This window comes from Canis lupus, chromosome 37 (genome assembly GCF_048164855.1).
Source record: "Canis lupus baileyi chromosome 37, mCanLup2.hap1, whole genome shotgun sequence".
Taxonomy (NCBI): domain Eukaryota; kingdom Metazoa; phylum Chordata; class Mammalia; order Carnivora; family Canidae; genus Canis; species Canis lupus.
Genome location: NC_132874.1, coordinates 23,457,418 through 23,478,355, shown reverse-complemented (window position 1 = coordinate 23,478,355; position 20,938 = coordinate 23,457,418). Strand labels below are relative to the sequence as shown.

The window sequence follows — 20,938 nt, the reverse complement described above, 5'->3', positions numbered from 1 at the left end:
TGATGCTGAACCAGGGACAGACATTCAGGTTAAATGGCTAAGGTCACACAGCTGGTAAGGGGTCCCATGAGGATCTGAATCTGGGTCTATTTGATACCAGAGTCAATAATGGATCCTCTCTAAACCAGCATTCCCCAAGGTACATCCTATGGCACCCTGAGATGTGAATGAGTCAGGAAACAGAAGAGTTCAGTGGCCAGATGAATTCTGAAAGCTCTTAGGATAGATGAGAATGCTAATAATGTTTCAGATAATGTTTCATTCATTTATTGAATGTTTCCCATGGGCCTGGTTGAAATGGCTGTGCTGTGTTAACGGGGGACCTCTCAGAGCTTTTAATGTTGTAACATGCATTGAGAATTTCCAATCTGATGTTGGGGAATAGCATTAATCATCCCACATAGGATGATATGATCATGCAAACCCAGAGATTAAAGTAGAATAATTGGAAATAGACCAATAGGATTCAATTAGAGGTCATTATCTTTCGGAGTCAAGGATTATGTCTGATGACTTCCCATTCTTCCCTCCATCCCCCAGTAACTTCACCGGGAGACACAGCCCTGTTGGTCAACTGTGTGTGGCCCCCTGAGCTTGGCCCCAGGGATGGTTCTCGGGGAACAGGGTCGGAGAATTGAGAGGTAGGGAACACAGCTTCTCCGGTGGCATCCAACAGCTAGACAAGTTGGGGGTAGTCATTCGCTATTCGAAATATCAAGAGATGAAGGTGCCGGACAGGACACCAGTGGCGCCTCCTTCCTCTTTTGTCATATCACTGGTGGTACTTGCTATAATTTGAGAGTTGGTAAATCTTTGCCCGCTGTAGCTGTGCCAGGTTCGGCTGAGCCACACATTGCCTGGCTCTGTGGCATATTGAATAATATGTGTCCGATAAAATAAACACCCTCTCCCTTCTCTCATGTTCTATCAAGCCCATCTTACTAAATCCTTCTCCACGTCAGATACAGTTGACCTTTGAACAACGTGGGGTCGGGGCCGCTGACACAGTCAAAAATCCACGTATGACTTTTGGCTCCCCCAAAACTTAGTTACCAATAGCCTACTGTTGACCAGAAGCCTTATCAATAACCTAACAGCCAATTAACATATATTTTGGGTGCAGTGTGCTGTATCATTACAATGAAGTTATTTTAGCTTATCATTTTCCAGCCTTACTATATGTTGCAGAGGATCGTTAGCTCCAGGATATTCTCTCCTGGCTTCTGCTGTTGCATGGACCTACACGTGCAGATGCCGGACTGCAGCCCCAAGATGCGGTTCCTACAATGAGCAGGATCTGTGACCTCCCCGCACTGCCGCAGTGATGCTTGCAGGCTCTCCCCACTAGAGGACACTGTCGCATCGCACTTCCAGAGAAGAGCCAGCTTGTGTCGAGCAGAGGAAACCCGACTTTTTATCCAACCACTCTGGCTGGGTTTGCACAGAGCAATAGAACAAATAAGCAAAAACAATCACCGAATGTAAATTATATTTCAGATAATGTGGAGAGAATACAAACTGTCCCTAGAGGGGACCCCTGGGTGGCTCAGCAGTTTAGCGCCTGCCTTCAGCCCAGGGTGTGATCCTGGAGTCCCGGGATCGAGTTCCGCACTGGGCTCCCTGCATGGGGCCTGCTTCTCCCTCTGCCTGGGTCTCTGCCTCTCTCTCTCTGTGTGTCTCTCATGAATAAATAAATAAAATCTTAAAAAAAAAAAAAGACTGTCCCTAGAAAACTCATCAAGGATGATTTGCTTTCGAATATTTCCCATCTCATCCAAAAAAAATTAAAATCCAGCTCCATTTTCTTCAAATAAATGCGATTCTCTTTTTCAAGTGATTGGGCAAGCTAACCCCAGAAGAGATATCATGGTCTTTAGTTATACGACTATAACTGAGCAACTACCTGATGTCATTAAACCTCAGTTTACACATCTATAAAATGGAGGTAATAATTATACAAAGTCATTGAACCATTGAGGATTAACTGAGATGCTGGATGAAAAGTTCTTAACGTAGTGCGTGGGGCCCACTAAGCAGTCACTATTATCTGTGGACCCAATCAGGGTGCTGTCTACAAGGTTTAAATGAGTTCTTATTTGGAAATTGCTTAGAACGGGGTCTGGCACACAGTGAGGGCCACTCACAGGCTTGTTCAATAAATAAATAAATAAGTAGACCCAAGTTAAAGCCTAAATCCTAAACAGGTAAATGCAAACACAGCCTTAAGAATGTAGAAACCTACCTATGTTGTCATATTAATTCAACATACTTATTCTTGAAGATTGGGACCTAACACAGGTCATTATGCATTTTTGAATTTCTAAATAACTACAGATTGCCAAGTGGCCTAAAGGGAGATCCTAACATAAAACATCTCTAGTACGGGGAGCTCAGACTCAACAGAAAAAGAGCCATTTGCAACCTAAATGCATATTCTGTGTTTACCCTTAAATGAGGAATCACGTTTCTTCTGATTCTGCCTCTTTTTGACACATCGGTGAACATCAATGCGTGAAACTGCTTGTGTCCCTGGGTTTCAAGTATCTACCCTCCAAACCAGGGTCGTAGTCTGCGACAACTACGGGATAGTCCCAGTGTCCTCCTGCAATAGAAACTCAGTAATTCTTTATTGAGTAGATTAATATAGAACGTAAGCACAACTATCTAAATAACTTTGATACAAGCTGATTAAATACATTTACATTCCTGCTTCATCAAGTACCTTTTTTTTAAGGAAGACTGGCTCTTTTAAAAACAAAACAGAACAGGGCAGCCCGGGGGCGGGGGGCCCAGTGGTTTAGCGCCACCTTTGGCCCAGGGCGTGATCCTGGGGCCCCGGGATCGAGTCCCCCGTCGGGCTCCCTGCTTGGAGCCTGCTTCTCCCTCTGCCTGTCTCTCTCTCTCTCTCTCTGTGTCTCTCATGAATAAATAAATAAAATCTTAAAAAAAAAAAAAAAAACAGAACAAAAGTTTCAACTGTCTGCTGGTGAAAAATGCAATGATTACCAGGACACAATAATGCCTTATTTTGTGCTGAGGTGCTAGCAGTTTCGCCCACCGTTGCCTGTTTATCATCAGTGCAAATGTCAATGCAGTGGAAAGGCCAAGAATTTGAATTACTATGAAAATAGTTTTGGACTTGCAGACCTCTGAAACAGTCTTAGGGTTCCTCTGGGGGTTCCAAGGATTTCACTTTAAGAACTGCTGGCCTAGTGGCTGATGTTCCAATGAAAGACAGTGCTGAACAGGGTAGGTTCATCAAGTGTTCCCCTTGCCTGTTCCATCCCCTTGCTTCTCTTCCTCCAGCAGTTTGGGAAAACACCCAGGGCTGCTGGGACCTTCCTTAAGGTTTCAGCTGGGATGGGTGATGAGCACTTTCTGAGGCCACACTTGTGATACTTTCTGGAGAACTGAAGGGATATGAGTGCAAAGGCCTCCGGCAGTTTCTAGAAGACTTAGAAGCTCCAAATAAAATATTCAGCTCCTGCTAGTTCCTCCCCTCTTATCCTCCAGTGTCCAAGGGAGCTCAAAACCCCTTTCAGAATCAGAAACCATCCTCTAGACCAAATATATGCTAGAGACAAAGATGTCCAAGCTACAAGTGGGACCCTAGAATGACAGATGCTCTGGACTAGAGTGATAGAACAATGCTCGCAGAGGTTGATTATTATGCTTCCTCAGAACTCTGCAGCTTAAAAACTCCACGGGTATCCCTTCTCACTCCATAGAGCAACACTCAACGTAGAATCGTATGGCTGGGGGTGCCTGGGGGGCTCCGTCGGTTCAGCATCCGACTTGATTTCAGCTCAGGTCATGACTCAGGGTCATGAGGTGGAGCCCTGCATGGGGCTTCCCACTCCGTGGGGAGATTGCTTAAGGTCTCTCTCTCTCCCTTTCCCTTTGCCCCTCCTTCTGCTCGCACTTTCCCTCTCTAAAATAAATAAATAAATAAATAAATAAATAAATAAATAAATAAATAAATAAATAAATAAATATATCTTTTTTTAAAAAGAATTGGATGACTGGATATGGGGAAATGCTATTATAAAAGCATTTATATTGCATAGAAGGTAAAGTCATTCTCAAGGACACAGGAAAAACACAGTTATGAATTAAAATCTTGTCTCTATAATTCATTTCTGTACTTACCCCTCACCCCAATTAGTTCCGATACGCCTCAAACCATATAAAAAGTAAAACAGAAAAAAGAAATCTACATTTTTTTTTTCACTGCTTACATTTGGGATGCCAACACTAGAAGCTAAAGGTCTAGTAGACAAATCAGAGGTTGGGCTCACACACCCTTCATTCCAGCCTAGTGGTTGCCTTGCTTTAGAATTTTCTGACACCTGGCCACTGACGGGAGCATTAAACCTGCTCTGTCACAGTCTGAGCCTTCTTACTGGGCTCCTTGCAGCTCAGATTCCCAGCTCCGGAGTTGAAGCCTTGGGGGAATTGTTCATAAAGGGAGAGCCTGAGGCGCAGGAAAGTTAAGAAGACAGGATGCTCCTGCCTAGAAAGAGGTGGTGCCATGGCAAGATGCCAGTGGGCCTGGCTGTTGGCCAGCCATCCTTTGAGGCAGACCTGCAAGACTTGAAAAGCTGCCCTGCTCTGGGCGGAGCCGACCTGGGATACCTGCTGTGCTGTGCCTGCTGGGAAATGGCCAACAGGGAACCTTAACAGCAATCATGCAAAGTGCTGCCCACCTGCTCGCCCAAAAGGGCTGGCACTAATAAAACAAAACATGCAAAGAGCAATATGGAAAACAGGGCTGGAAGGGTAATTCTGACCTTAGGAAAGATCAGTTCCTCCATGTAATGACTCTTGGGCAAGTCCAGTTTACCTCTCTTGGACTTTGAGTCCTCCTTTCAAAAAAGGATTGGAATGAGCTGACCACCAAAGGCCCCTTAAGAACTATGTTTCTAGGTTCCTAATCTTTGAGTCACAGCCTCCTTCCTAGGGCACAGGTCTTTAGGGTCCCATTCATTATGGAAATGCCACAATTACCTGGGCTTATCAGAACCCCTGAGTGGATGAAGCCACGAGCCATGGATTATACTGCAGGTGTGTGCAGGTGTATCCAAATGAGCACATATCATTCCTACATAATCAATGGACTAGCAAATCGGACACTCTTCCTGAGGTCAAAGGTGTAAATGAGGTTCAAGCATGTGGGACGCCCTTGGAAACCAGCGATCACCTGCATGCAACTGAAAGTGCCAGGGGGTCAGTCACCCGATAGGACAGCTCTTGACCAGTGGGGATGAGCCAGTGAATCAGTGTTATCGGCCCCCCAGTCCTAGGGGTGGACAGCTCTGAGGCCATCCTACCTGATAGTAGTCAGCTTAGCAATGTGAGGTGCTGGGTCTCTTTCCTTCTCTATTTCACACTCCTCAGGCCACCACTTCTACTTGCTGAAGTCAGTTCCAAAAACAAACAGTCTAAACATGTGCTTTTGTCTCAGTTCTGCCTTCTGATGGGACTTCAAGAGCAACAAAGTGGAGAACACGGGTCCAGGCACGTAAGAAGAGTTGCATAGACTTTACCTACTATCAATTTTCCGTGTATCTGCTACCTAGAGGGAAGACTTTGGATGTCTCTTCTCTCCACTGCTGTCTGCTTATCATCAGCTTCCCCAGTCTTTGTTATTGTCACTACACAGTGAGCAGAAAATGAGAAATAGAGTTGAAAGTATCAAGTGGCACAGGCAAAAAGCCTGAAAGAGCTTCCTGAGTCTAGGTGTCTAGAGACTGAAGTGGGATCACCTCAGTGTTAGGGATTTGGGGTGATTTTAGGTTGTAAATGAATAAAACATTTTTAAAATGTATGTGTGTATTACTGTGTATTTGAAAAATCTATAATAAATATTAAAAATCTATAACATCAAAACCATGATTTCACTCTATTGTTGCTTTTGCAAAAAACTTTTAAATGACTTGATATGTGAAAATATTGATAGAGGTTAAAGAGGTTAAAGCAGCATGCAGATACAGCAAAAGCCATGAAGGTGGTATGTGAACAACTCTGGGAAACACTGATAGCTCAATATGCTTTTTACTATAATGTTGTAGGTGAGTTTCGTTATCAAGTATGCTAAGCATTTTCCTACTTAAGAAAACAGACTTGATTTGCAGTATTTATGTTTTTTACTATATTGCCTTAACTTCTAGAGAAAATGAGATATTTTTCTCATATTATAACACATATTGTAAAACTTTAATTACCCTGAGGACCTGAAATGACACAAACAATATGACTTATCTGTGTGTTTGATCTAGGACACCGAGAACTTTACATGGGCAAGTAAAGCATTTTATATACATTTATACCCAATGTATTGGGAAAAATCTTTCAGTTGTTTTATGTTCCATGGATATCCCTATGCCTGTATTACAAACACAACATTTTTATGTTCTATGGATGCAGAGTACATTAATATGACAATTAGGACTCTCTGATGCTCCTATAAAAGCCATTTTCTATAACTTCTGCACTTGCAGGAATTTCTAAGACAATAGATTGTCCACATTTCTAAATAACCATCAACAATGGGGGAAAAAAGTAATAGGATACAAAATCTAACTTAAGAGACGTTTTCTTAACAGTTAAAAAGTTGCAAAGACTTTTTGAAATACATACCCACAACACTCCCAATTAGCCCATATATCTTGTTGACCTTGTCTCTGGGAAACACTAGAGGGCTACGTTCTGAGAGCTTGAGTGAATAACTCATTCTTTTCCATATAGAAGATGAAAGCCCTAGTGGCATTTCCCCTAGGAGATCGGTTAAGCAGCCAAAAATGAGTAATGCTCGGACAACAGTGACCAAGCCTGAAAACACAAACCTAATGGTGACATGAGGTCAGACCTAAAGAGATTAGAATGTTTTATGATCTTACTTTAAAAAAAAAAAGTCCGTTCCTGTCTATCCATCTTTCTCCCATCTCTTTTACCTTGTCCTCAACTAAGATAGATCAGATAATAAACCACCCCAAGGTCTGGCGACTCCTGTGAACGTGGACTTAACTTACTGAGTCAGGGTCCCAGGGAAAGGCTCAGGGCCACTGTGAAAGCCTGGAGCTCTCCGTCCTCCAGCACCACCAGAATGCTGCTGCTGAGCTGGTGGTTTCTTGTTGAGTAAACATAAAGCAGGCATCTGCTTACGGGGACACGGATATGCTGCCCAGCTCCCCTAGAGAAATGCGCATTCTCAATAAGGGTAATATCACCCCCCAAGGAGGTAAAATAGTTCTTTAGGGGGGAGTGAAAAAAAAGTGCATTCTTTTTATATATAAAGCACAGATACACCTGTAATATGTACACAGGTACATGGTATATCCGTGGTGTTAAGATTTCAAGAGAGGGGCTCCAGGAGGGGGAGAAAAGCCTAAAAGCCCTTCGAGGGGAGGAGATGGTAATAAAACAAAGCTGAAGCACAGCACACGGCTGTAAATCCCCTTCATGTGATTCAGGCTGGTGTCTGTAGTACCTTCCAGAAGGTTTTATACCGCCTTGAAAATAACGTATTTTATGCTAATTGAGAAAAGAATGAAATCCGTGGGGAGAGCTGTTCACCCAGACATGAACACCCTCTCTTGGGAAGGGCTAAAATCCCGAGAATCTGCATTATTTCTCTTCTTTTGGAATTGTACTATCGTCCCCACCAAATTCCATTCCTGGAATAGCTGCGGCATCACGTGAAAGGCTGAGCCGGCAAGGGCTCCAGGGGAGGGGCGCACAGGCCGGAGGGCTCCCCAGGGGAGGCGGCCCCTCCTCGGATTCTGCTTTTGCCATAGATGTGATGGGGGTGGGGGGAGGCGTGGAAGTTTTGCTTTTGTGTCATTTCATCTTCATAATTAGGTCGTATACGCAGGAAGGGGTTGGAAGGAGGCTGACGTTGTTCAGCCCCCAGGACAGAAGTGGACGGCCGCCTTCCGCATGCACCAGGAGGGGCTGCTTTGGGTTCCCCGAGGATGGGGCAGGTGTTTGGAATGTTGAGATGTGCCACATGTCCCTCGGGCCACCCGCTCCTCGGCGGGGAGTCTTGGGCACCGTTAAGAGGGCCGCGCCCTCCTCCCCTTGGCAGGCACCGCTCCCTGCTGGAAACCGAGCGTGCAAGGGGGACTAGCGCAGCTAGAGGATGTCCTAGTTAACAGCGAGGTCACTACCAGCGTGTCCTCCGGGGCAGCGGCCTGACTGCGACCTCCGGGCCATCCCGCACTGGCACACACGCCGCAGGACGGGAGGCGAGGCGAGGCACACGCTACCTGCGGGCCAGGTGCCTTTTCTTCTGAGCGCCAAGTGCAATCTCAGTTGTGGAAGAGGCTGGGCTGACGTGCCCCTCGCCCCCCGACCTAGCACAGGGCCTGGCACAGGCTTGACACGTTCTAGCCAGCGTGATCTCCAGGAGCGGCTGTGCAAGAGGCTGGGCTGACGTGCCCCTTGCCCACTCCCCCCCCCCCCCCCCCCACCTAGCACAGGGCCGGGCACGTGCTCATGACACACTCCAGCCAGTGCGATCTCCAGGAGCAGCTGGGCAAGAGGCTGGGCTGACATGCCCCTCGCCCCCCCACCCAGCACAGGGCCTGGCACATGCCCGACTCGCTCCGGCCGAGGAGCGGCACAGGCCCCTGCAGGCCCCTGCGATGCGGGCTTCCAGCTCCACGATCAACAGATCCTCGGCCTCTTTAAAGGAAAACTCCGAGGGCCTGTGTGACAGATCCCAAACAGGTGTAGGGCCAGAGGGACACTCGCTGGTGACAACTGACACCAACTCAGATGCGCTTGTCCCTGGTTCAAGGACGATTAGCACCACAGAAAGGGGCATCTGCCCGGAGGGGGGCCGCTGCCAGGGAGCTCTTTCCTGCCCTACGGGTGAGGAGCAGAGACGGGGGTGCGAAATGCAACTTTAAACATCGCAGAACCGCCCCCCTCGCCACGTTATTTTGATCTCTAAGCAACTCATTGGGAGCACCACTGATGTACGATGTCACGGCGGTCAGTCAGGAAATGCCATCTGCCGTTAGGCTCGCCAACTGCCATCAAAACAGGGAGAGCCGCGGTTTGCTCCAACCCACTCTATCCTATTCACATCCTGCCGATAAATATTTTGTTTTGTTTGGTCTTTGGAGCATTGGTAGCAGGCATTTCAACATTCTGCCTCTGTCGGGGCCGCCCTTATTTCTCCCCCGACAGCACCGCCTTACCTCCTGGTTGGGACCATGCCTTTCAGGTGGGGGTTAGGTACCAGGGTCCTATAGGGAGGTGGGGGGAAGCCAAAGGACAAGGAGGTTGGGTATTAAAAAGTAGGTATGTGTATAATCAGTGAAGGAGGGCAAAGCGGGGGGGGGGGGGACAACCAAATGGGAGAGTAGAACTTCACTTGTCTGGCCCTTCTGTCTTTTATTAAACAAATAAAGTGTGTGTGTGTGTGTGTGTGTGTGTGTGTATTAAACAGTAAATTGTATCTAAGAGAAGTGTGGCAGGGGGCTATTTATACAGGTAATGGAGAACTAAGTAAAGAAGAAAACCTGGGGGACGCTCAGGTGGCTCAGTGATCAAGCATCTGCCTTCGGCTCAGGTCATGACCCTGGGGTCCCGGGATCAAGTCCCACATTGGGGAGCCTGCTTCTCCCTCTGCCTGTGTCTCTGCCTCTCTCCGTGTGTCTCTCAGGAATAAATAAATTAAATATTTTTAAAAAAGAAAGAAGAAGGGCAGCCCGGGTGGCTCAGCGGTTTAGTGCCGCCTTCAGCCCAGGGCATGATCCTGGAGACCCGGGATCGAGTCCCGCATCAAGCTCCCTGCATGGAGCCTGCTTCTCCCTCTGTCTGTGTCTCTGCCTCTCTCTCTCTCTCTCTCTCTCTCTCTCTCTGTGTGTGTGTGTGTCGTGAATAAATAAATAAAATCTTAAAAAAAAGAAAAGAAAGAGGAAAACCTGTATTTGACTATATAAAAATGATACTAATTATAGTTATGAGAGTCATTGATCGTTTATGAGTACTTGGTAAGCTCATCACTTGTATGTAGCAGATTAATTTTCTTGTGTTTTAGTCTATTTCAACACCATAATATGTGGGTTTAGGCCGTTTTATTATGGCATATCTGCTAAAAAGCTTTAGAACTCTACACGATTTAGGGGATTTGAACACCCTTTAGACTATAATAAAATGAGAAAAGTCATTAGGAAACAGAATAAAAAGGGAAGTAGAAAAATGAGGTGAACAAAACAGAGGAGAAAAGTGGAATGCGCGGCATTTAACAAATTCAACAAAAAATAGAGGAAAAGAAAGAAGATAGCTAAAATTAACCTAACGGAAGAAAAACGAGTGACAGAGGAAAACCCAGTTAAGAGCGCGAAAAGAAAAAGAGTCTGAGCTTTACCAGCCTGGACAAGGGGGTAAAGACTCTTCTAGAAATAAATTACTCTTCAAAGCTTCAAAACGAAGCTTCCACATCACTAGAGTATCTGAAATGCAGAGTAAACTATTTCCCAGGCACCACAGTGAAGTTTTCTAGCGTGATCAGCGATGCCAATCTTCTCAAAGAGAGAAGGGATAAAAGGAGGAGAAAGGAGAATACGTTTTCTCCTCTTAGGGCACATCACAGCCAGTATTTTTTTATATGTTCCCTGGAGACAAAGGACTAATATTGTCCAGACTCCCTGTGGCCCCAGCAGAAGACGGAGACACGTCCCGACCGTGTAGCTCTGTGAGCGTGCCCGCCGCCACCCGCGCTGCCGGGATGCCCTTCTCCCCCGCCAAGGCCTGCGGCCTACCCCGGCACCCACTGACCCGGCCAGCTGGGCCCTCCAGCACCTGGCAGCCACAGAAAGAACAGCTCCGTGTCTCCCCTTTGGGTCCCATCCGTCCTCCAGAGGGCAAGCGACAGAGACAGGGAAATTTATTGCTGACACTTCTGGGCCTTTGGCCATTTCCCAAGAAGAAGCTGAATGGGACACATGGAGCTACCAGTCACTCCCTTCCATCTTCCACGCATCAGCGACCACAGGAGCGAGGCCAGGAGACCCACGTGACCTGCAGGACCTCAGACTACGCCCGAAGGATGTTCTCTCCGGCTTTCTGAGGAGCAACATTCTTGTCCTCAAAAGTATCTAAGATATTTAATTTCCGAATCATTTGATTTCTAATATTCTGGAGCAGTTTATCACAAAAACGCTTCTTCCTAAAATGTTTCTGCTCCAGCTTAGCACCACCTCATTCTTCAAAGACAATTCCTACTTCTGAAAAGTTTATCACAGGGGCCCCTGGGGGGCTCAGTGGTTGAGCGGCTGCCTTCGACTCAGGGTGTGACCCCGGGGTCCTGGGATCGAGTCCCGCATCGGGCTCCCCGCAGGGAGCCTGCTTCTCCCTCTGCCTGGGTCTCTGCCTCTCTCTCTGGGTCCCTCATAGATAAACAAATACAATCTTTATAAAATATTAAATGAATGAATAAGTAAATTTTTAAAAACTGTCTCACAGAAGCCAGAGAAAAAGAGTACTGGAAAAATCATCAAATCCGTATAAACTATTACCAGGAGCTGGTTATTTCAAAGTTATCCATAGTTGTCTTCTCTGTCCTACAGAAATTAATGAACAGAAAAAGGAATCCTTCTGTTAATTCATTTGCATTATAACAGCCCTAGGAAGGAAGTCCTTCATACGTGACTTCCGTTTGGCCTGTGGAAATTTCTTTCTGGTGTATCCTGGACAAGACATCAACTCAGAGGGAAAGTAGAGGTCCCAAAAAACCTAAGTTTCATCCCAACTCCCTCTTCTCTCTGGCATGTTCTATCACTCCATACTCCCTGATGCTGCAGAGACTCTTCGGCTCTGGATACTCAGCGGCCCAGGGGCATCAGCCTGGCACCGTTAGAAATGCCCTTCCTCTCCAAGCTGTGGTCGGACAAAGAGAGATGTTTCCCCATCCCGCCTGAGAAGACTCACGGCTCTAATCTTTTAAAATACTCATTGCTCGCCTGCAGCCAGGATGCAGAATTCACTTGTACAGCTCTGTCCGTTCCACAGACCTTTGGGGGAACCCCTCTGCACCAGCTACCAGGACAGCAACTGAGATCCAAGGACGAGGGATTCAAGGCGTTGACCTTGAAGAGCACTGTCTAGAGAAAGGTGACAGACATTTGAAACAGTCGCATGTGCTGGCATAAGGGCTGCGGGGCCAACCCTGGGCCGACTCTGGACCCAAGAGTGGGAAGTGACAAAGTCAAGAGAGGAGGGGAGACCATTGCTGGATGACATTTCTCGAACGCTTACCATGGTGACAGATCTGTGCTAAGTCCTTTATATACATTATCACGCCTAACTTCCCCAACGGCCATCGTCCCATTATTCTGATGAGGACGCCTCTTGACTGAGCCTAGTAACTTGCCAAAGATCAAGGAGCCAGAATCAGGCTCAGGGCCTCGTGGTGCACGGATGAGGATCCAGGCATAAGGGATCCCCTATCTGACTGTCACCGTCAACAGCTATGTCACCTACACTATGAGGAGCTCCAAGTCTTGAGGAAATTAGAAGCTTCTTCTGCAGAGCGACTGTACCCCCGATAGTGCTTCTCTGAGTTTTACACCCAAATCCATCCTTTTGAATGATCCTTCTCAAGAAATGTGTGTCTCTGGAAGTTCCCTCTCGTAACGCCTAAGCTGCTAACCACAGTGAGGAGAAGGCTGCTGGTAGAGATGCATATTCAAAGGCCTCTCAATTTCTTACCAAACTCACTTGTATAGTCTACAACATGTAATCCTCAGTGAAACACAATGAAAAATGTCTTATCTGTAAGACACGTTCCTTAATTCTTCACACAAGTGACAAAAATAGACTTTGACGAGTCCGCTAAGTGGCTACATTCACTGATTCATGTAAGAATAGATAAAGTAGAACTGGTACTTTTCACAAGACTAAATTAGCCCATAGTTACCTCATTCTTTCCGGATCTTGAATCCTGTTCGCTAGAATTTTCTTCCAGAAAACATTTCACTTTCTCAACCTTTTCCATGCAGTGGAAAAAGGCCATTTTCTCCAGTTTGTTACTGTTGTAACATGTGTTCATTTCTTCCAGCCTCTTCACTTTTAACATCCTGGTGGTAAGTCCGATTAAGTTACTGTCTGGAGTGTGGTTTTCATCTCCCTCCGTCTCTGATTTGTAAATTAAGACGCAATCATGAGCTTTGAGCGTGCCTTCCTCTTGACTGTAAAAAAAAAAAAAAAAAAAAAAAAAAAAAGGAAACAAAGTTCTCATCTCTCATTCACATACTTGACTTTTGAAGAAAATGACCAGTGAGAATTTGGACCTGGAGAGAAGACCCAAAATTAGGAAGAGAAATGCTATTGTTAAGATCAAGTTTCAAATGCCGGAACTTTGAAAGAAAAAAAGGATTATTTCCCCCACCTTTTCCTACAGAAGCAAACAGTAAAAGTCCACCTCCAGTTTCACTGGGTGACTGTCGCCCTCGTTGCATAAGGTAAGATTTAGATCAAGTGGCCAATTTAAATATAGAAAACAAAATTTCATTGGGGTTAATTGGGATTGCAGATTTTGCTCCTCCCATCCCCGGTGGGAAGGGCTTGTGCCTGTATGAGGGGGTCTCTCGTGCTTCCCCCTGGGGAATTTTGTCCTCCTCTGGGGCGTGATCTGCACCAGATGGCCCATTTCCAGAGCCCTTCTCTGCCTACACCAGAAATGTTCGGTGTTTATTTTTAAAAAGAAATTTCCTTACTGCCCCCTCGCACATTTAAGATGCCCAGATAGCTTTCTTTGCATTGTCATTACCTGCTAGGTGTCAGGGAGTTCAAATTGTGGTGCTTTCCTTGAAATACTTTCATGACATATTAAGTAATACGCATAATACTGCTCCCATCCTAGAGATCGCGGCGTAAGTACGTGTCCACACACCTGATGGTGTGGGGGCTTGGGGGAGAGACACGGATTGGAGTCTGCCGAGGGTTCCCACAGCTGATTGCAGAGGCCCCCTGCTGGAGGTTTTCTGAAAATTGCTTTCAGCTTTTTCCCAAATTTAAAACCATCTGCGATTCTCTCCACAAAACTTCAGTTTTCATTCTCTCAACTCACATAGCAAAACTCATATATACCTTGGGTTCCAAATTATTAAGAACCCAGTGCTCTGCAAAATCCTTCTTAGCCTTACAAAGACCTTACGTCAAACACGCTGAAATGCACGTAGTACCAACCAGAGTTCTCTACAATACCTTACAGATCAATACTGGCATCTCTTCAAAGCGCCCTGAAAACAAATCGTTATTAAAATAAAGAGACGGGTGCAGGCTATTTCCAAAGCCAACTATGACTTGTAGATAGCTCGTAATTGCAGATGGTACTCACGCTGGAGCAGGAAGCCACGTAAGAATTAACACATTAAAAAGAAAACAGGTCCAAGGTATGATAACTTTGCAAAGAAGTCACAACTGTTAAACTCTACCTGGAGTTTGGTACAACCTGTTATTTAAGGCAGCACAGAAACAGGAGATGTGAGAGGTCACAATGATTTTTTTAAATAATTACCACGTATAGGAGGACATCCTAGGGTTTGGACCACTTCAAGTGCAGAGTGTAATTTCCAGCAGATAAGGGAAGTTTTGCAGAGTTCAAAATGACCACACAATTCTCTGGGAAAGGTCTTTACTCTCCGCCGGTATAATTCTTCTGAAAAGACAAGTGTCCACTCCGAAAGGAAGTATCCTCTCTCTCAAATGCCACTTTGAGCCCCTGTTTAAACTAATATCATCCTTGATCTCATGTTGCTCAGCTGTTGCCTTCTTAGTCAGATGGAGAAGAATATTAATTTTAGACGCCAGGCTTTTCAAGGCCAATGGCTCCATTTCAGAGGTCAGGTAAGGAGAGGATGTACTGGGAACAGTGGATGAAATATCACCTTCACCTTTTCTTCTCATCAGTGTGGTAATGCTCTCAGAATTACCGAGCAGCATTTGCCTTTGGCGGTCAGATGCCCTGTTCTCCTGCCCCTTTTAGACTCGTGATGATTTAAGTGTCACTCCCAGCCAAGAGGATTCTGGGTGTGGGAATCCCACAGCCACCTTTGCTTGTCCATGTGACACTTAGGACACACACATCTAGAATATGACAGATCTTTGGAAAACACTCAGCAAGGTTTCATTTTCTCAGTCTTTAAAATTATCTGCAATATCTCCAACAGTTTCTAGCTCTAGGAAAGGTCGAAGGCTCAAGCGTCCGCGGAGTTGCAAAAAACAGGAATGAATTTTCGTAAACTCTCCTTACAAACAACACCGTGGTTTTCCCCTGGTTGCCTGTCACAAGTCAAGAAAGGAGAATCCAGTGCAAATAACCCACCTACACGATCCTAACAGGAGTGTATCCGTGACTCCTAACAGGAGTGGCATCAAACCTCAACTGCCTGAGCTAGTAACAGACAATCGCCTGATTCTTTGAGACCTGGAAATTTCACCTCTTTGGCTCCTTAGCTGATGCCTGTCCTCCCCCCACCAACACCAGCCTCTAGATTTATTTTGTTTTTCCAAAATAAAAACAGTTTTTATTCTTAATTCAGATCGATGTGTTCCATATAATATAAAAATACATTTCCATTTTGAGTAGCATATAAAGAATTATGGCAAAATCTTTAAAAAGGAAAATTTATAGGTGTTTTTCTAGGATTAGAGAGCTTGGCTCTTTAGGAAGAGTAACTACACAAAATTAGGTATTTGTTAAAGATAAATTATTTAACAAAATTGTTATAAAAAGAGTGAACTGATTTGAGGTCATCAATTTTGCTTGGAGTAATTAAATTGTGAAAAAAAAGTGATAAACTGATGAAATGACCAATCTCCTGCCCAAAGAAAACAACATGCATAGCCTTCTGCTGATTTGACCATAACTTCCATCCAGACCATCCAAACAACAGGATCAGATCTTCCATCCCCTCAGGGGGGTGGAAACCAGCCACAGGTGCCAATGAACTAGGAAGCAGCAAGATCTGCTCCTTTGCTTTTTTCTTTTTTTCCTTAATAAATTGTTTTATTTTAGAATAGTTTGAGATCTACAGGAAAGGTGAAAAGAGCACAGGCAGTTTCCTTATGCCCTGTACCCAGTTTCCCCTATTGTTAACATCCAACATCTATCACAATTAATGAACCAATGCTGATGCTAAACTCCATGCTTCATTCAGAGTTTGTCAGTTTTCCCCTTTTCTGTGTCAGAATCTCATCTAGCATTTCATATTCCATTTAGAGCCACCAGAATTTGTGATGAATTGGATCTGGGGTGTGAAAGGATGATGGTAGACAAGGATGACTTTCCAGTTTTTTCCTGAGCATTTGAAGGACAGAGTTGACATTAACTAAGATGGAGAAGGATATGGGGGTGGGGGGAGGTAATTTTTGTGGGGAAAAATCAGAAGCTCAGTTTTTGGCAGGCCTATTGGACATCCAAGTTGAATAGATTGTGAAATGGAAATCTAGACTTTGGGGAAGAAGTCCAGATTGGAGATATAAATTTGGAAGTCATCGCATATAGATAGTTCCATGTGCAATATGTATTTGATAGATATTTGTTGATTAATTACTAGAGAGAAGCTTTTTAATTGTGTCTATCATAAGAAAGAAAAATTGATTCAAACAATCCATGCTGCTTGTTTTCTAAAATTAGAATCAGTGTCCAGTTCTGCTATGTCACACTATTTCCAACTTCTGATAGCACAGAGGACAAGCAGCCTGGTATAGTATTTGATCATCAAAAAACAAAACAAAACAAAAAACAGGTAACATATGCATGCCTATTATGATCTATCTGCCTCGCCTCAACATCCTAAGTCCACACCCATAAAATAATTGGAATGTCTTAAAGATGCTCATATGCTTGGAGAAGTTCACAGTGAGGCTATGAACAGACTCAGTGACACTTTTCCTGGATATCCCTCATATTTTGGAACTATAAACCCTAATAAAAAATACCAACCTCAGAAAAAACACATTCCATGGAGCCATGGGAACTGTAATTCTTTCAAGGGACATTTTTATTAACTAGCAAGAGACTGTACTGTCAAAAAAAAAAAAAGCCATGTAAACCATGCTTTGCCAATGACTGTGTGCTGATTGGCATTCAAATCAGGCTGGATAGTGCTTATAATTTCTATTTGTACATAGGATTCTGAATGTTTCCAGAACAACATGGCCTCTTGAACATTTACACATAAAAGTGGAACAATCTTCAAAAAACCAAAATGCAAATGAAAGACATCCCTGTTATCCATATAACTATTGAATTTTCTTCCTTTCAAAATCCACCACTGAGAATGAGTCATAAAAGCAAAAACTGATAAATTGCACTTCACTGAAATTCAAAATCTGCTCCTCAAAAGACAGTGTAGGAAAATGAAAAGACAAACTACAGACCTAGGGAAAATACTGTGAAATCACACATTTGGTAAAAGAATTTGTATCCTGAATATACAATCAACTCTTACAAATCCCCAATATGATAATAATCCAATTTTTAAAATGGACAACAGATTTGAAAGACATCTCATGAAAGAAGGTATATAAATAAATGGTTACAGAACACAACAAAAAATGTTCAACATCCACTTTTATGTGTAGATAGATGTTGGGAGATGCAAATTACAATCACAATGAAGGGACACCTGGGTGGCCTAGTTGGTTAAGCATCTGCCTTGGGCTCAGGCTGTGATCCCAGAGTCCTGGGATCTAGTCCTACATCGGGCTCCCTGCTCAATGGGGAGAAAAGCTTCTCCCTCTCCCTCTGCCACTCCCCCTGCTTGTGCTCTCTCTGTCAAATAAATAAAGAAAATATTTTAAAAATGAAATAAAATCACTATTAAATTGCCTTTTATGCCCACTAGAAGAACTACAATTAAAAGACTAGAGTTACTGATGGGAAGAATGTGGAGTGACTGGAACCCTCACCATACATGTTGGTGGGAATGTAAAATGGTAGAGATGTTTTGGAAAACAGTTTGACAGTTTCCTAAAAAATTACTTCCCATGCGATCTAACATTTCTTTTCTAGGTATCTACCCAAGAGAAATGAAAACATGAACTCTCAGAGCTTTGTGCATGGATGTACATAGCAACATTATTCACAGTAGCCAAAAATTGGCAACAACCAAAATATCCATCTCTGTTAGGTAAAAAGAAAGAGATAATGTGATATATCCATTCAAATGGAATACTACTCAATAATAACAAGGAATGGAATACTGGTCCCTGGTGCAATTTGGATAAATGAAAACATTGTGCTAAGCGAAAAAAGCCAGAAATAAAGATCACATACCATATAGTTCCATTTGTTTGAAATGTCCAGAAAAGGCAAATCTATAGACACAAAAAATAGATTAGTGGTTGCCTGGGGCTGAAAGCAGAAACAGGAGTAACTATAAATAAAATCTTATTGGGGGGGTAGGAGGATGTGGTAATTGGGTGATGAGCATTAAGCAGGGCAAGTGACGTGGTGAGCCCTGGGTGTTATACGCAACTGATAAATTACTGAACACTACATCTGAAACCAATGATGCACTGTATGTTGGCTAATTGAATTTAAAGTTAAAATTTTTAAAATAAAAATAAAATTTTTGAAATTTTTGAAATTTTAAAAAATTGTATTGGGTGATAGAAATTAAAAAACTGTTCTGTGGTGGTAATTGTGTGACTCATTATGTTTCCTAAAACACTGTTGGATTATATATACTTAGAGTGGGTGAATTTCATGTGTAAATTATACTTCAATAAGGTAATTAAGAAAAAAAGAAAACCTAATAATATGACAAACAAAAAGTAAACTTGTTAAAAGAAAACAAAAGAACAAAGCACTACTGAACATTTACGGCCAGTTTTTCCAGGTGACCAAGACTGGGATCCAAAGAGATATAAATTATACCCAGACCTGTTGGGTCACCTGGGGCCAACGAAAAGGAGTAGGGAACAGTGAGTGGCGAAAAGTCAAGACTCTCACTCTTCTAGTATGAACACCATGTAATGCATGATTTTGTTATTAACAGAAAAATTAATGGCAAGTTAAAACTGAAATCTATCTCACTTTCTACTCAGAGATTGGATTCTTAGAGCAAGGAAAATAATAATGCTACAGAACATCCAGACGTATTTACATTCTGCCCTTAATATTTCCAAGTGATAATGAGTAAGTAGCTAAATTCTGTGTAATAAAAAAAATGAAAATAAAAAAACAGGGGAGCTTAAAAAAAAACTAGACAAAAACGTAGATGGGACCATTTAAAAGTCAATCTCCTTCAGAAATATTAAATAATGTCTTAGTTCATTATGTCTGTAATGATTTCACAACTTGTTCATCTAGCTCTATCCTTTTTTACTTTCTTGTAAACTGTAAATGCATGTCACTGAGTTTAATCAGTGGATTAAACAATCCAGGGAATATTCAATAGAAACATGCTACGTAATGCTACGTAAATACTATTTGTGAATAAATTTCCAAAGCTCATGTGACTTTCATATAATTTTTGTTAAATAGTTTTCCTTTCCTCTGACTTCTTTTTTTTTTAATTTTTAAACTTATTTTAGAGAGAGCCTGTGCATGTGAGTCAGGGAAGGGGGAAGGAGCAGAGGAAGAGAGAGAGAATCCCAAGCAGACTCCCAGCTGAGTGCAGAGCCCGCATGGGGCTTGATCTCAAGACCCTGGGATCCTTACCTGAGCCGAAACCAAGAGTCCCACTCTCAGTTGCCTGAGCCACCCAGGTGCCCCTCCTCTGACTTTTTCTTAAAACTTAAAACCCATAGAAAATGTACACAAATAGAACAATGAATATCCATATACCCTTTACGCAGATTCACCAACTCCTAGCGTTTTCTGTTTACTATCTCTGTTCTCTGACAGTAAGTTACAGACCTCATGAAACTTTATCCCTAAATACATTAGCTTACGTCTCCTGGAAATAAAGACACTTTCTCACATAACAGGATGCGATCACAAATCACACAGCACGTCTTGGCGTGTCTTTTTTAATACTCTTTTATATATTCAGGGAACAATCACCCAGTCTTTTTTTTTTTTTTAACCCTTCATGACATTAATATTGTTAGAGACTCCAGATCTATTTCTTCACAAAATATCTCTCAACTTGAATTGCCTCTTTGTTTCTTCATGTGTGGAACTGGGCAAACTTGGGCATGAAAACCATGGAAGTGATGTTTGTCTTTCAGAACAACCCAAGAGGCGGTACATGTAGGCGGTACATGTAGCTTGTAGCATGTCACGTGTGATCAGTCGTGACATTTGGTGATCTAAGTGGCATCTGCCACCTTTCTCCAATGTAATGCTACCCCTTTTCTCCTTGGAATGAATAAGCATCTTTGAGAATTTATGGATACCCCGTTCCCCAACAATCTATGATTTTAGTATCTGTTTTTGCCCGAATCAACTCTGATCACAGCAATTCTTGAAAGGTGATGTTCTAATTCTATCATTTCTTCTATGTTTACTAATTGGTATTTATCTCTAAGAGAATAGCTCTCCATCCCCATCCTGGTCCCCTTTGCTTTTTAGTATCATCATGAACTAGTGAATTTTTTTAAATGAATATACATTCCCTATATTATTCATGTTGATATTCAAATTGCTCCAGATTTGGTCCATAGGAGCACTTCTGAGCACCCACCTGTGTACTTTTGACATGCCACCATTATTTTTTGAGTACTTCCTACCTTCTGGCATAACAAGATGTTCAAAACACACATTGTACCTTTCCAGCTCTATTTCTAGAATCTGCCATTTCTGAAAGGAGCCCTGGTTCCTTTCAGAGAAGAATAGTATTTAGAAATTAAGACAAGGGCCATAGAGGGTTCTTTGTTACTGGGGTGTCACGGCTTCTAGTTCCTTCATGGACAGAGCTAGGAAATACAATTTTTTAAAAATCAGGAGTTCATATTTGCATATTTCTAA

General features: G+C 43.3%; 1 protein-coding gene across 4 annotated transcripts in view; it reads right to left on the bottom strand.

Annotated features, from left to right (window-relative positions):
* The window catches only part of MYLK4 (myosin light chain kinase family member 4), a 110,168-nt gene that overhangs the window by 70,811 nt on the left and 18,419 nt on the right, over window positions 1-20,938 (bottom strand). Inside the window, exons 1-2 of one of the 4 annotated variants that reach the window (XM_072814023.1) lie at window positions 14,534-14,940; window positions 12,932-13,202 (exon numbers count right to left, since the gene is read on the bottom strand). In XM_072814023.1, coding sequence (XP_072670124.1) covers window positions 12,932-13,202; window positions 14,534-14,550 — 288 coding nt within the window. In that variant the 5' untranslated portion in view covers window positions 14,551-14,940. Of the gene's footprint in view, window positions 1-10,791; window positions 10,913-12,931; window positions 13,203-13,402; window positions 13,494-14,533; window positions 14,941-20,938 lie in introns of those variants that run through there. The other 3 variants (XM_072814024.1, XM_072814026.1, XM_072814025.1) reach the window with 3 other exon arrangements.